The sequence below is a fragment of the Ambystoma mexicanum genome, chromosome 12 (assembly GCF_040938575.1).
Source record: "Ambystoma mexicanum isolate Mex_15411 chromosome 12, UKY_AmexF1_1, whole genome shotgun sequence".
NCBI lineage: Eukaryota > Metazoa > Chordata > Amphibia > Caudata > Ambystomatidae > Ambystoma > Ambystoma mexicanum.
In genome coordinates this window covers 802,391,314-802,405,045 of record NC_090936.1, presented here as the reverse complement: position 1 = coordinate 802,405,045, position 13,732 = coordinate 802,391,314, and the positions used below count along the sequence as shown (strand labels likewise).

The 13,732-nt window shown below is 46.5% G+C and overlaps 1 protein-coding gene across 3 annotated transcripts in view; it reads left to right on the top strand.

Moving 5' to 3' along the window:
* Positions 1-13,732, top strand: part of PPFIA2 (PTPRF interacting protein alpha 2) — a 2,558,488-nt gene that overhangs the window by 1,653,683 nt on the left and 891,073 nt on the right. For all 3 annotated transcript variants that reach the window (XM_069629312.1, XM_069629311.1, XM_069629313.1), the window contains one exon: positions 9,753-9,899. In XM_069629312.1, the coding sequence (XP_069485413.1) occupies positions 9,753-9,899 (147 nt within the window). The remainder of the gene's footprint in view (positions 1-9,752; positions 9,900-13,732) is intronic.

Below are 13,732 nucleotides of genomic sequence, written 5' to 3'. Positions count from 1 at the left end.
TTGGGGGCTTGCTGTCCCATTTGTGCCTCCTGCGGTGCCGGGGCTTGCCTAATGTTTCTTCTTGGGTCTGTTTCTTGGACGGGCTGGGGTAGTTTGGCCCTCCCCTCCTTTCTGATGACTGCTGCATGTGGTGGCTCCTGGTCTCTCTGTGGAGCGTTGGGGGCTGGCTGTGCATCTCCATCTGGCTCCTGGCAGGGCTTGCTGGTCCGTTGGGTGGGCTGTTTCACTCATGGCCTGTGGCTGCTTTTCGGCTCTGTCGCTGGTACATTGATTGGCCTTTCCCACTCTTCTTTCTGCCGTTTGTGGGCTCTGGACGGACAGTCCGTTCTTGGCTCCTGGCGAGTTTGCCTTTGGGTTCCATTCTCGATCGATTTCCTTCCTTTGTGGGTCTCTGCAACTCTGATGAGCTCTGTTCTCCTCCACGCTTCTCTCGTCTCTGCTGTCCAGCTGTACCGGTCGTACCTGGCTGCAACTTGGGTGTCTGTTTGTCTCCCGTGCTTCCCTTTCTGATGGGTGTTTGCCGGCCTTCCCTCATGCTGCCTTGGGAGATTGATTAAGCCTCCTATTTAGCTGGATTTCAGTAGGGTCACTGTCTCCCACAGCTGGGGGTTCTGGACGATCCCTTGGCTTCCTGTCTGTGGGGGATTGGTGAGGGATCTTGTCCTCCCCTCTCCTCTGCTGTCTGCCACTGGGGTTGTGGCACTGGCTGGGATGAGGTCCTCTGGAGGATAGTTTCTTTGTCTTGGTCCCTGGCTTGGTGTTTGCTGGTTTCCCCCTATGGGGTAGGATTGAGGGGGCTCTCTGGGGACCGCTGCTTTCGTGGCATGTCGGTTCTGGCTTCTCCCTTTGGGTTTTCAGTTGGGGCCTGCCTGTGACTTGCTCCACTGCATCCCTTCTCTTGGTGTCCGGCCGGGGTCCCACCAGGCTTGCATCGGATGGCAGGCTCTGTGGATGTAAGTGATTTCAATGAGGCACACACCCAAGTCTCGCCCAGCATGCAGTGTGCAAATTAAACCCTTATTTATTTTTGTCTATAAATATTCAATATTCTGAATTATATACCCCTTATATCACACCCTTTTCAAAATACCCCCCTGGTCACACTGAACCAGGAATCAGGCTAGTTTGCTATGGTAATTATGTATTTATGTAGAATTTAAAATCACAATATATTTTTAATAGGTAACAACAATCACCAATGGGTGACAAGAACAATGAATAATATATTTGATGCATGGGAATCAGGTAATGAACACAAAAAGAATGCAGCACAGACAAGAATACTTTTGGGTTGGTTTGGAACAGATAGCATTGTGGTTAGAGGTTCCCCCTGCAACACCCCTCAACCCACCAATAGGCAGTTTAAATAGATGTGAGGCGAGAGCAGGTACTTTGGAATCATACAGAACAAACAGAATATCACTCCCACCTGTCCCCCTTAAACACAAGAGAAAAACGCTTTTGACTTTTCAACTGTCAGAATGGCTTTGAATCTGGCTGAGCAAAAACACTAAATTTGGTTAAAAATGCTTAAATCATTATACATTTCTACCGGAGCCACTTTGAACAGATGTAAACAATCATAAGCAATGATTTAATCAAAAGAAAACATTTGGAATCTCAAAAGCAAAGTGCAAAATAATTTAAAGGCAATTCACATATGTAAAACTTTGGCTAAACGTTCATTTGTGGCAAACTTTTACTTATGCAATTTTTGATATAACGGGTAAACTGCACTCTTCCGGGTTGTGGATGTAGCTAAGGATGTTAGGTAACAGTGGGAATTTAAATGTTGTTTCTATCTTTAAAACTGAGGGAGTTATTGTGGTTTTAGGGAGAGATATTTTTGGGAAATAAAGACACGAATTTGGACAAAAACTTCAGTTCAAAATCAGAAAATATGGCTTATGCTTCTACTCAAGACTAAAGCATGCAGACTAGACAACAAGGCTGGGCCACAGTAAGCTCTGAGACTGATTTATGACTTCAGTAACAGATCCCCAGCACCTTCCCCGGCAAACCAGTCCACACACGAAAAGTGGGATTTTTGGATGAGAGTTACACAAATAAAAATTACTATGAAAATGATGCTTCAGCAAATAGACAGAATAAGATAGCACTAACGATTTTGACACTGTTACTGGTTATGAAAGTAAGAGTAGTTCAGAGATGGGAGTGGAACAAGATCAGGTAAGGTATACAATATTTCTCTAGCGTCTTATTAATACTCACAATACACGGGGATTTAAGATTTTAGGCACTTCAAGATTCTGGTCAATGGTTCGGGTCTAACAGGGAAAGACAGCACTGTATCAACTAGGCTGGTCACCGGAACTGCACAGGATCTGCCCTTATTGTTTCTGGATATTTCATTTCAGAGGGATTGCGAGTTCATCAGGCAAGTATTTATGGTAGCAACCCAGATAGTTTCAGGATGCTTCCCTACACTACAGCTCTCCACTGGGTTGTAAGGATTAGTTCAGGATAAATTGAGGCCTGGCTGAAAATTGTTCAGCTACTGCTTGGCCCGCTGATTGGCATCTGGATCAGGAAGGATGTTGAAAGCTGGATGTTGAATGCTGGATCAGAGTGCTTCGCTGGAATCAGAAGAGAGAGTCCCTTTGTGTTGTCAGCTGTCTCTATTTATCCTCTCACATGACATGGGTGTATGGGCCAGCCTAACTAAACTTGCCCCTGTGAACTGGGATTGTATCAGAGCCCCCTCTCCGACTTGCATCCGAGTGATTGGATCAAGGACAGATGATGTCAAATTTATGGTTTGGTTTTTACAATCCTTAGAAACCTCCCCTAGCCACTATTATCAAAATCGAATTTTGTCCTAAATACATATTTACACATTTGTAACCTCTATGAAAACCACATACAAGGAATACATATTTTATGGAGTGGCTGTTCCTCAAAATCCCACAGCTGTGAGACCTTGTTTCGCCTTTATACAGCATTTTGTCCATTTCTCCATGAAAACATTTTCCAAACGTTCTCCAAATTTCGACAATTATGCATGTTTAACACAGGAATGTGTGTGCAAAGTTTAACAATTCTAGCATAAATACTGTTCCCATAAAACAACATATATTGCCATTTCTGTTCAGAATATGCTACGCAGTTCCACTACGTTTTGCAATGTAGGGCCAAAAATTAGAATAACAATTTTCCCCTTTTTATATTTTTCACCACTTCTGACAGCGAGTTATAAGTCTCTAAATAATGTTCATTACATATTCTTAGCGGCAAATGGTCATCCTTTTGTCTGTTTCTGGAATCAAGGAGTAGCCCCCACCTTTTTGGGATTTCCTTCTGCACGCCTAGTTTAGGACCCTTTCACACGTCCATTTCCAGGCCTGGAGAATCTGCCATTGTTCAGTCTTTGGGAGCAGACACAAGTCAGTCCTACCCCACAATTATCATATGTCAGTGAGCATCTGCTGAGAGGAATGCCCTCCCCTTGGGTGGAAACCTGTTTTTCAACTTCTTGCAGGCCCAACCAGCCTAAGTTAAAATTTAATTTCTTGACTTGAATCCAGCACAAAACAAACTTGTTGCATCAGATGACATAGATAAATTACATTCTTAGCTTCAAACCTCTGGGATGAAAACAACTGAGATCCATGTTCCTTTCAGCAACAGTCCTTTTATATTTGCTAATCCGGCAGATCTTTAGATTTAGCCAACTTTAAAGTTTATAATCAGGAAAGCCAATTTGACACGGGCTGTCATTCACAGGTAGCCCAGTGTGGCTGCACAGAGAATTTTGACAGGAACTGTCATTCCCAGACAATCCAGTTTTGCTGAGAAAATGTTTTGCCCTTAACATTTTAGGACTTTGTAAATTCACAGTGCTTCATTAGATTAAATGAATTTTAGCGCCAAGCAAGATTTTGAGTGTTGCACAGTTGTTTTGTACAGGCATTTTGAAGTCTCAGCAGCACAGTAAATATAATTTACATGCAAATTTTGGAGTTTCACTGGCAAAGCGCTGCTGCTCCCTCGGTACCCCATGTTTACTTGTCATGGAGCCCACTGGCACTTTTTCTGCGGCGTGTGCTCTGTTCTACCACACATGCACCATGGGTGGCAGGTTGTGCAGCCATCTTTTTGTGTGTTGCAAAAACGCGGTTTTAGAGGTTTTGGCGCGCACAAGGGTTGTGCCGCCATTTTGCTGTTTCTCGCACCATAGATAACAGAGTGTGGCTGCATAGTATAGCAGAGTGGGTCAATACATCCCACATGGTGGTCTCTTCTGGGTTACATCCTTCTCCTGGTGTGCTTCTGCCTCCGGGGTTCCTGCTTGCTCTGTTGTTCAGGGATATGGGTTACCTGGCCGGTTCTGCCTCTTCTGTGGGAATCCACTGCTCAGGTCCTGTTGTGACGGTTTCATCCTCTGCTCGCAGATTTTGGTTGTGCTCCACTGCCCTCTTCTTGGCTCTTCACCTGGGCTAGGTCATCCAGGCCAGGGGTTGCAGTGTGTGGCCTGTCTCCTCGCCTCCCTATGGTTGGTGTGTACCCCTTTGGCGTGTTGTCCTCCCTGGCTGCTGTGTGTGACTGTTGTTGGCCTTGTGGACTGGGTGGCCGCTTGGCTCTGCGGTGGGCCTTTTCTGGCACACTGTGCCCTTGTCTGCAGCTCCTGTGGGGCCTTTCCTGACTGGTTCGTGCATCTTTTTGGGGACTCTGATCGATGGGTTCTCTAGTGCAACTGCTTTCTGGGCGTTCGGATGGTTCTGCTCGGGGTTCCCCCTTTCTACTTGCACAGAGCTGTGTCTTGGTGGTGGGGTTCTGGTTTCCACCAGGTGTCTTCTCTGTTGTGGGTGAGAGTCTGGGGGTCCTGGCGGGTGGGGGACTTTGTCTCCCTTCAGGGGCCAACTGTTGGTGATGTTGCCTTATCACTTGGTCCCCTTTCGGCTCAGGCAGTGCGTATGTTGGTGGTGTACTTACATCAGTCCTGTGGTTCTGCCCTTCTTCGGGCATGCTTAGTCCCCTTGGGCTTTTTTTTCCTTCCCCCTTGGTGGGGGATTTGTTTATTCTTGTGCCTTCCCTGTGGGCTGTGGCTCAGGTTCGGGGCCTCCCTTCAAAGGTATAGGTGTTTGCGGGTGCTTTTCTTGTGGCGAGGGGCTTCCCAGTTTACCATGTCCCGGTCTCTGGTGGAGCGGGGTGGCTTAGCCATTCCCGTCTGTTCTGGGCTGGCCAGATTCTCCATTGGGTGGCACATCTGTTCATGCACCTGGGGGTCTTGGGGCTTGTCGCTAAAAGCTGGTGTTGTTTCCCTGGTGTTGGTTCTTCTTCTTCTGGTGGTCCTCTTTGGGGCTTCTGGTGTCCCTGGCCTTGTGCACGTTGGGTGCTTCTGGTCAGGGGCGAGTGGACTAGGTGGTTTTTTCATGACTCTTACTCTGGCGTTGGTTCCTGGCGCTGCCTCTCTTCGCCTTGGTGCTTCTCAGTGGTCTGCAGGGATGGGGCCTTCTGGGCAGTCCTCCTGGCTGCCCCGTCTCTTCCTCAGTCCCCGGTTGCAGAATGGGTGGTTCCCTTCTGGGGCTGCGGGGTGGCACCCTCTCCCGTCTGCGGCCCTGTGGGTAGCCCTTCATGCTCTTATGGGGGATTCGAGGGTTCCCCTGTACATGCTGGGATTGGATGGGCCGTTTGGTGGGGGTTTTGGTTTACTCCCGGCTTCCTCAGGCTGGGTGTTCCTTCTTGTCTCTGCATATTGGTCTGCTCTTTGCCTTCCTTCCGTTGTGGGTTTGCCTTCTTTGGCATTGTGTGTTCCTTGGTTTCCCTTGGTCTATTGTTTCTGGCTTCTAGGTGGCCTTAGGGGTTTCTGGATATGGTTTGCTGGGTGTTTTTTTTGGTGGTTCCGACTGCCTTGTTGTTTGATCCTGGCTCTTTGGTGGTGGTCTGTTGGCTGGACTGCTCTTTTAGGGTGCAGCGGCTTCAGTGGCACTCCTCTGCCTTTTTGTTGATTCCTTATTGCGTTCCGTGGGGTTGCTGCATTGCTTCCTTGGTTTGGGGTCTCTCATTGTGCCCATCCACTTCTTGTAGGCGTGAGTATGCCTCATAGGTGACTACTGGGATGAGGAAGAGGGATGTTAAGGTAATGCTCAGATTACCGGTAATCTTCATTACTCTAGTCCCACTCGTCCTCATCACAGTACTGCCGACCCTAGTTCCATGGGGTGGATGGTCCCATGTTCAAACTGGTTTTGCAATGAAATGGGGATTATGGTTAAGTGGGAGGTATATGTACCTCCAAGAAAGACAAAAAAAGTTCCTGTATGGGAGGCTGAGCCTCATAGGTGAGTACTGTGAAGAGGAAGAGCAGTACTGTGACTAATGAAGATTACCAGTAAGTAATCTGAGCAGTACATGGGATGAGCCCGCAGTTCATTCATCTCAGCACAGAGAAATGACAAACCTATGAATAATCATTCACTGAGAAAAATGTGCCACCCAATGTGAAACTTCAAAGAATATGCACAACTGCAATTAGAGGGGAGGTATTGCAGACAGTTTGCTCCGGTGCAAGTGCAATTAGCACTGGGCCAATAATTACTCTAGCACACAAAACATATTCTTTGAATGCATTTTGCAGCAGAACAATGTTTACCCTTGTCATAGTCATTTGCCCTATGCTCAATAGGTAATTGCAGATGCACCAGTGCAACACTTTGGTAATAACGCCAGGAACCGGTACATCGTGTGGCATCAGTGTGATTCCCACACGGTGTGGCCCACAGATCATGAACCTAAGGATGGCATAGATATCAGTTCATGAAGAGAATGTATGCATGCATTTAATGTTTTAAATGCGTGTGAGCATTTCCAACAGTAGCCAATGTTTAAATGATGTTTTTTAAACGTGATTCTTTAACAGCTTTATTGCTTCTGCCTTAAAAAAAGGGATTTTACTTAGTTTACCGCTGTTCATCCGGTGATGAAAAGGGAGGCCAAACAAGGGGAGATGCAGAGAGAGTACAAGGAGACATTTTAATGTTGCAATTTTCAGAATAATTGCTGCTGTCTGGGGTTTGCTTTTAAATTCAATAAACATTGAGGGCGATTAGGGTTGAATGGATTGATTGAGAATGCATTGCTTTTCTATAAGGCACACTTGCCCTCAAGGTCATCCTGGTGATCCGTGTTTGTCTTCCATGCATTTAAGAAATCATTTAGCCCTGTCCAGCCATATAACTCGATTCTTAACTTATCACCTTATTCGAAAGAATATCGTTTTCTTTTCAGAGGAGAGATTCAATTAGCTGTCGTGGGTTGTTTTCGTTTTGTATCTGTGCATGTTTCCGTTGTTAACGTGCTGCATGCATACAAATGTGCTTCAAGTCACCGGAGGGCGGATATAAGGGGTGGTGGGGGAAGACTGGTATGCCAAAGGAGCAAATGGTGGGGGGTTCATTGACAACAGGCAGTTAAGTTCCTTTCCTGATAATCCCCCCCAGACAGCCCCCCCCCCCAGAGACCCTCCTACCTTGTTCCTTTCGTTTGCTTTGCTGCATTTGTGCAGAGCAATCATTCACAAAAGCGAGATGCAATTCTCTGTAGATGAAGATATGGAAAAGTCTTCATCTTTTTTTTATTTGCATTTAATTGTTGCAATTTTTTTAGCAAAAAAAAAGATAAGAAAACAGTTTTCTCTGTTCCATTGCAAGATCCGCCAGAACTTTAAAAAAAACCTCCAAGTTTCTTTAAACCAGCTTGTTTAAACATGTTACCACTGCAATCAGTTTGGCTTGCTTCCCTTCATCAGGAGACTCCACCACCCTTCTGGGTCCAATATCAAATAATTCGCCGTCAGACCTGGCAGTTGTTTCGTTCTCTCTCTTGCCAGAGCTGGACAGTATAGAAGTAGATGCTTCACAGTTTCCACGAAGGCTTCCTCCCTACAAAAACGACAATTCTCTGTAGACGAAGATATTGAAAAGTCTTCAAACTATCTTTTTTCTAACTTTAATAAATGCCGGCCTCACGCACCATTTCACCAGGGATGTCATTTAGGGGATGCCAGGGGTCGCACCTGTGACCACTGGGGTCTCCCTTGCTACCCCTGTGGTCTCCTATGCTACCCCTAGAAAAAAGTGTTCTTTTTCTTTTCTTTTCTTTTCTTTTCTTTTCTTTTCTTTTCTTTAAATTGAGGCTCCTGGGCTGTGGCCAGCAGCGTGTGGCTCTTTCTTTCTGCCGTGGCTGGTTTTCTGATAGCTATAGCTAGTAAGATAGCTCACTGGGTTGAGCACTCACTGCTGCACTGTGTGTATGATCTGCAGGTTGAAGGTTCGACTCCCGGCAAAGTCAACTCAGTTTTTTTTATCCTGCTGAGGTTGATTAATGAGTACCAACACAGGTTGCATTATATTGTATGTATATTTGTTCTTTATGAAGCACTTACGTGTAAGTGCTATATAATACCATATCATTATCATTTGACCTTCAACGTCTCCTTGCATTCACAGTCATTTGGTAAAATGGGCCTATATTCGCTGATATTAATGATACATATGGTAATCAATTCTTTTATGAAATATATATATCACTTTACAGTGATATAGTAGCTATATTTTTCGTATTGTGCTTAGAAACAATGCTATGTGATGCCACTTCGTGTTTTGTCAAGGGGTGTAAAATTGTGTTCCATCACTTCCTGTGATGTCACTTCAGGCGGGGGTCAAATGACATAACTTCCTGTGATGTAATCAGAGGTCAAGGGTCGTGTGATGTCACATCCGCTTCCCATAGCATTTTGGTGAAATGACGTCCCTGCATTTCACAGAGAGCACAGTGAAAGGTGTCTTGCAACCAGAATGTGTTCCAGACAGCAGGATATACAGTGGCAGGGGTGATGATGTAATTGTATTAACGTTGCTGCAATGACAATATTGCGCAGCAGCCTGGAACGTGCAGTGGGTGGTCCTGTTGTTACAAAGACCTGATAGCAAGGGTCAGGGAAATACCTGGAATGTCTGTGATCTATGAGGATAATTCTATGCATGTTTCATCGAAAAGAATTACAACGTCGTTATTTACTTCATAGTAGGATACTTTCTGGGGGTAAAATAGGTGTAGGTTTAGGGGTGGGGCATATAGAGAGTGAAGGGGTCAGTGGTGGTGCGGGGAAAGGGTTGGGCTCACAGTTACAAAAAAACGCCACAAAGTAACTTATAACAAACTAATTTACCACATAGTATGTACCATGTAGAACAAACCTTAGTTAACAACTAACGGTACAAAAACAAGTCATGCAAATTAATAAGTCATGCGTGTGTGTTGGCTAATAAAGAGAACAACATATAGAGTTGAAACTTTACCAACACACCAGTAGATAATGGCTGATGAATTTGCAATACTTGTTTTTGCACCCTGGTTTGTTAACTAAAGTTACCCAGAGACATCTCCTAATTTATTCCAGCAATAAAGGATCACGTCTCCTCGTTTAGGAAGAAATCATGCAGGCCTTTAAGCAGTCACGCATCAACAGAAGGCAAACTGTGGGCCTCGTCCAGAAACGTGTAATTTCCGCGGCTGCTGCTTTATAGATGGGAATTGGTAGCTCACCAGAGGAAGGCCTCGCATTCCTTGTGATACATCACGGGAAACGAATGGGCCTATAAACTTGCGAATGCTCACCTGCTATAACCCAGAGCAATCTTTTCTCTGCCCTAGGCCCATCTGCTGTTCACATAAATAACACGCCTGCGCCTTAACTCGCCAACCTATGAAATCTATTATTTATCTTTCAGGCAATGGCGCAGAAGGACGACATGGAAGAGAGAATCACGACCCTCGAGAAACGCTACCTCAGTGCACAGCGGGAATCCACCTCCATCCACGACATGAACGACAAACTGGAAAACGAGCTGGCAAACAAGGAGGCCGTCCTACGGCAGGTTTAGTATCCGCATCGCTGGCATTTGCTCTGCTGGGTATCGCTGATTACAGCCGCTGCAGAGGGAAAGCGTCCATCCTAGTGAGATAATAGAGTGCTGGCGGCCGCGAGGCAGGCGTCCTTGCGCAGACAGCAAGCCTCCCCTTGTTTCCTGAAATGGTTGAAAATTCAGCCAATAAGCAAGAGAGCCACCATCCACGTTTCCTCATCTGCGTGCAATGCACATCTTATAACATACTGCAGTTTACACTATATGAAAAGAGTGGACATAATGACATGTTTTAAAGCCAATGGTGTGGGAGCGTTGTTTTCGCAGTCAAACAAGTGTTGTGCTGGTTTACCCACCCAATATTTTTATTTATTTCTATTTATTTTATTTTTACATTTATAGCAGCACACCAAAACCCTCAGACATCAGGGCGCTAGTTACAATAAGTGTGAAGTGAAACATTTTTCAGCGTGCAAGCCCAAGCATATGGGTTGAAGCATACATGCAGTACTTGTGGAACATAACTTGAAACACCACTCCTCGTGGTACGGGGGCTCCATCAGATATGAAAGTCAATCAGGTAGGTACATAGTCTGGCAAGCCACACCTCAAGGTACAGGGGCTAAACAGTTATACAGGGTCAATCAGGTAGGTATTTAGTCTGGGAAGCCACACCTCATGGTAGGTGCATGGTCTGGCTAGACATGCCTCATGGTACGGGGGCTGCATCAGATATACAGGTCAATCGGATAGGTACTTGGTCTGGCAAGTCACACCTCATGGTACAGGGTCTAAAACAGTTATACAGGGTCAGTCAGGTAGGTGCAGAGTCTGGCTAGCCATGCCTCATGGTACGGGTGGCTACATCAGATATAGAGGACAATCAGATAGGTACTTAGTCTGGGAAGCCACGCCTCATGGTACTGGGGGCTACAACAGTTATACAGGGTCAATCAGGTAAGTGCAAAGTCTGGCTAGACATGCCTCATGGTACGGGGGCTGAATCAGATATAGAGATCAATCAGATAGGTACTTATTCTGGCAAGTCATACCTCATGGTACAGGGGGCTTCAATAGTTATACGCGGTCAATCAGGTAGGTGTATAGTCTGGCTAGCCATGCCTCATGGTATGGGGGGCTACACCAGATGTAGAGTTCAATCAGATAGGTACTTTTTGTGGCAAGCTACGCCTCCTGGTACAGGGGGCTACAACATTTATACAGGGCCAATAAGGTAGGTGCATAGTCTGGCAAGCCACACCTCATGATATGGGGGCTACCAAAGTGATACAGGGTCAATCAGGTAGGTGCGTAATCTAGACAGCCATGCCTCATGGTATGGGGTTTACAATAGTTATACAGGGTCAATAGGGTAGGTGCATAGTCTGGCACGCCACACATTTTGATATGGGGGCTACCAAAGTGATACAGGGTCAATCAGGTAGGTGCGTAGTCTAGCCAGCCATGCCTCATGGTAAAGGGGGCTCCAACAGTTATACAGGGCCAATAAGGTAGGCGCATAGTCTGGCTAGCCATGCCTCATGGTATGGGGCTACATCTGATATACAGGTCAATCAGATAGGTACTTAGTCCGGCTAGCCATGCATCATGGTATGGGGGCTACACCATGTATACGGGGTCAATTAGTTAGGAACATAGTCTGACAAGCCAAACATCATGGTACGGGGGCTAGTACAGTTATACAGGGTCAATCAGGTAGGTGCATAGTCTGGTTAGCCATGCCTTGTGGTACGGGGTCTACATCAGATATAGAGGTCAATCAGTTAGGTACTTAGTCTGGCAAGCCACACCTCAGGGTATGGGGGACTACAACAGTTATACATGGTCAATCAGGTAGGTGCATAGTCTGGTTAGCCATGCCTCATGGTACAGGGGGCTCCAACAGTTATACAGGGTCAATCAGGTAGGTGCGTAGTCTGGCCAGCCATGCTTCATGGTACGGGGGCTACAACAGTTATACAGGGCCAATAAGGTAGGTGCATAGTCTGGCCAGCCATGCCTCATGGTAAATGGGGCTACAACAGTTATACAGGGTCAATCAGGTAGGTGCATAGTCTGGCTAGCCATGCCTGATGGTCCAGGGGTCTACAACAGTTATACAGGGCCAATGAGGTAGGTGCATAGTATGGCAAGCCACGCCTCATCGTATGGGGGCTACAACAGTTATACAGGGTCAATCAGTTAGGTACTTAGTCTGGCAAGCCACACCTCATGGTACGGAGGACTACAACAGTTATACATGGTCTATCAGGTAGGTGCATAGTCTGGCTAGCCATGCGTCATGGTACGGGGGCTAAAACATGTATACAGGGTCAATCAGTTAGGAACATAGTCTGGCAAGCCACACATCATGGTACGGGGCTAGAACAGTTATACAAGGTCAATCAGGTAGGTGCATAGTCTGGCTAGCCATGCCTCGTGGTACGGGGCTACAACAATTATACAGGGTCAATCAGGTCTGTGCATAGTCTGGCCAGCCATGCCACATGGTATGGGGCTACAACAATTATACAGGGTCAATCAGTTAGGTACTTAGTCTGGCAAGCCACACCTCAGGGTATGGGGGACTACAACAGTTATACATAGTCAATCAGGTAGGTGAATAGTCTGGTTAGCCATGCCTCATGGTACAGGGGGCAACAACAGTTAGACAGGGTCAATCAGATAGGTACTTAGTCTGGCAAGCCACACCTCATGGTACAGGGGATTACAACAGTTATACAGGGTCAATCAGGTAGGTGTGTAGTCTGGCCAGCCATGCCTCATGGTACGGGGGCTACACCAGTTATACAGGGCCAATAAGGTAGGTTCATAGTCTGGCAAGCCACACCTCTATATATGGGGGGCTACCAAAGTGATACAGGGCCAATCTGGTAGGTGCGTAGTCTAGCCAGCCATGCCTCATGGTACGGGGTCTACAACAGTTATACAGGGCCAATAGGGTAGGTGCATAGTCTGGCAAGCCACACCTTTTGATATTGGGGCTAACAAAGTGATACAGGGTCAATCAGGTAGGTGCGTAGTCTAGCCAGCCATGCCTCGTGGTAAAGGGGGCTCCAACAATTATACAGGGCCAATAAGGTAGGTGCATAGTCTGGCTAGCCATGCCTCATGGTATGGGGCTACATCTGATATACAGGTCAATCAGTTTGGTACTTAGTCTGGCAAGCCACACCTCAGGGTATGTGGGACTACAACAGTTATACATGGTCAATCAGGTAGGTGCATAGTCTGGTTAGCCATGCCTCATGGTACAGGGGGCTACAACAGTTATACAGGGTCAATCAGGTAGGTGCGTAGTCTGGCCAGCCAAACTTCATGGTACGGGGGCTACAACAGTTATACAGGGCCAATAAGGTAGGTGCATAGTCTGGCCAGCCATGCCTCATGGTAAATGGGGCTACAACAGTTATACAGGGTCAATCAGGTAGGTGCATAGTCTGGCTAGCCATGCCTGATGGTCCAGGGGTCTACAACAGTTATACAGGGCCAAAGAGGTTGGTGCATAGCATGGCAAGCCACGCCTCATCGTATGGGGGCTACAACAGTTATACAGGGTCAATCAGTTAGGTACTTAGTCTGGCAAGCCACCCCTCATGGTTCGGAGGACTACTACAGTTATACATGGTCTATCAGGTAGGTGCATAGTCTGGCTAGCCATGCGTCATGGTACGGGGGATACAACATGTATACAGGGTCAATCAGTTAGGAACATAGTCTGGCAAGCCACACATCATGGTACAGGACTAGAACAGTTATACAGGGTCAATCAGGTAGGTGCAGAGTCTGGCTAGCCATGCCTCGTGGTACGGGGTCTACATCAG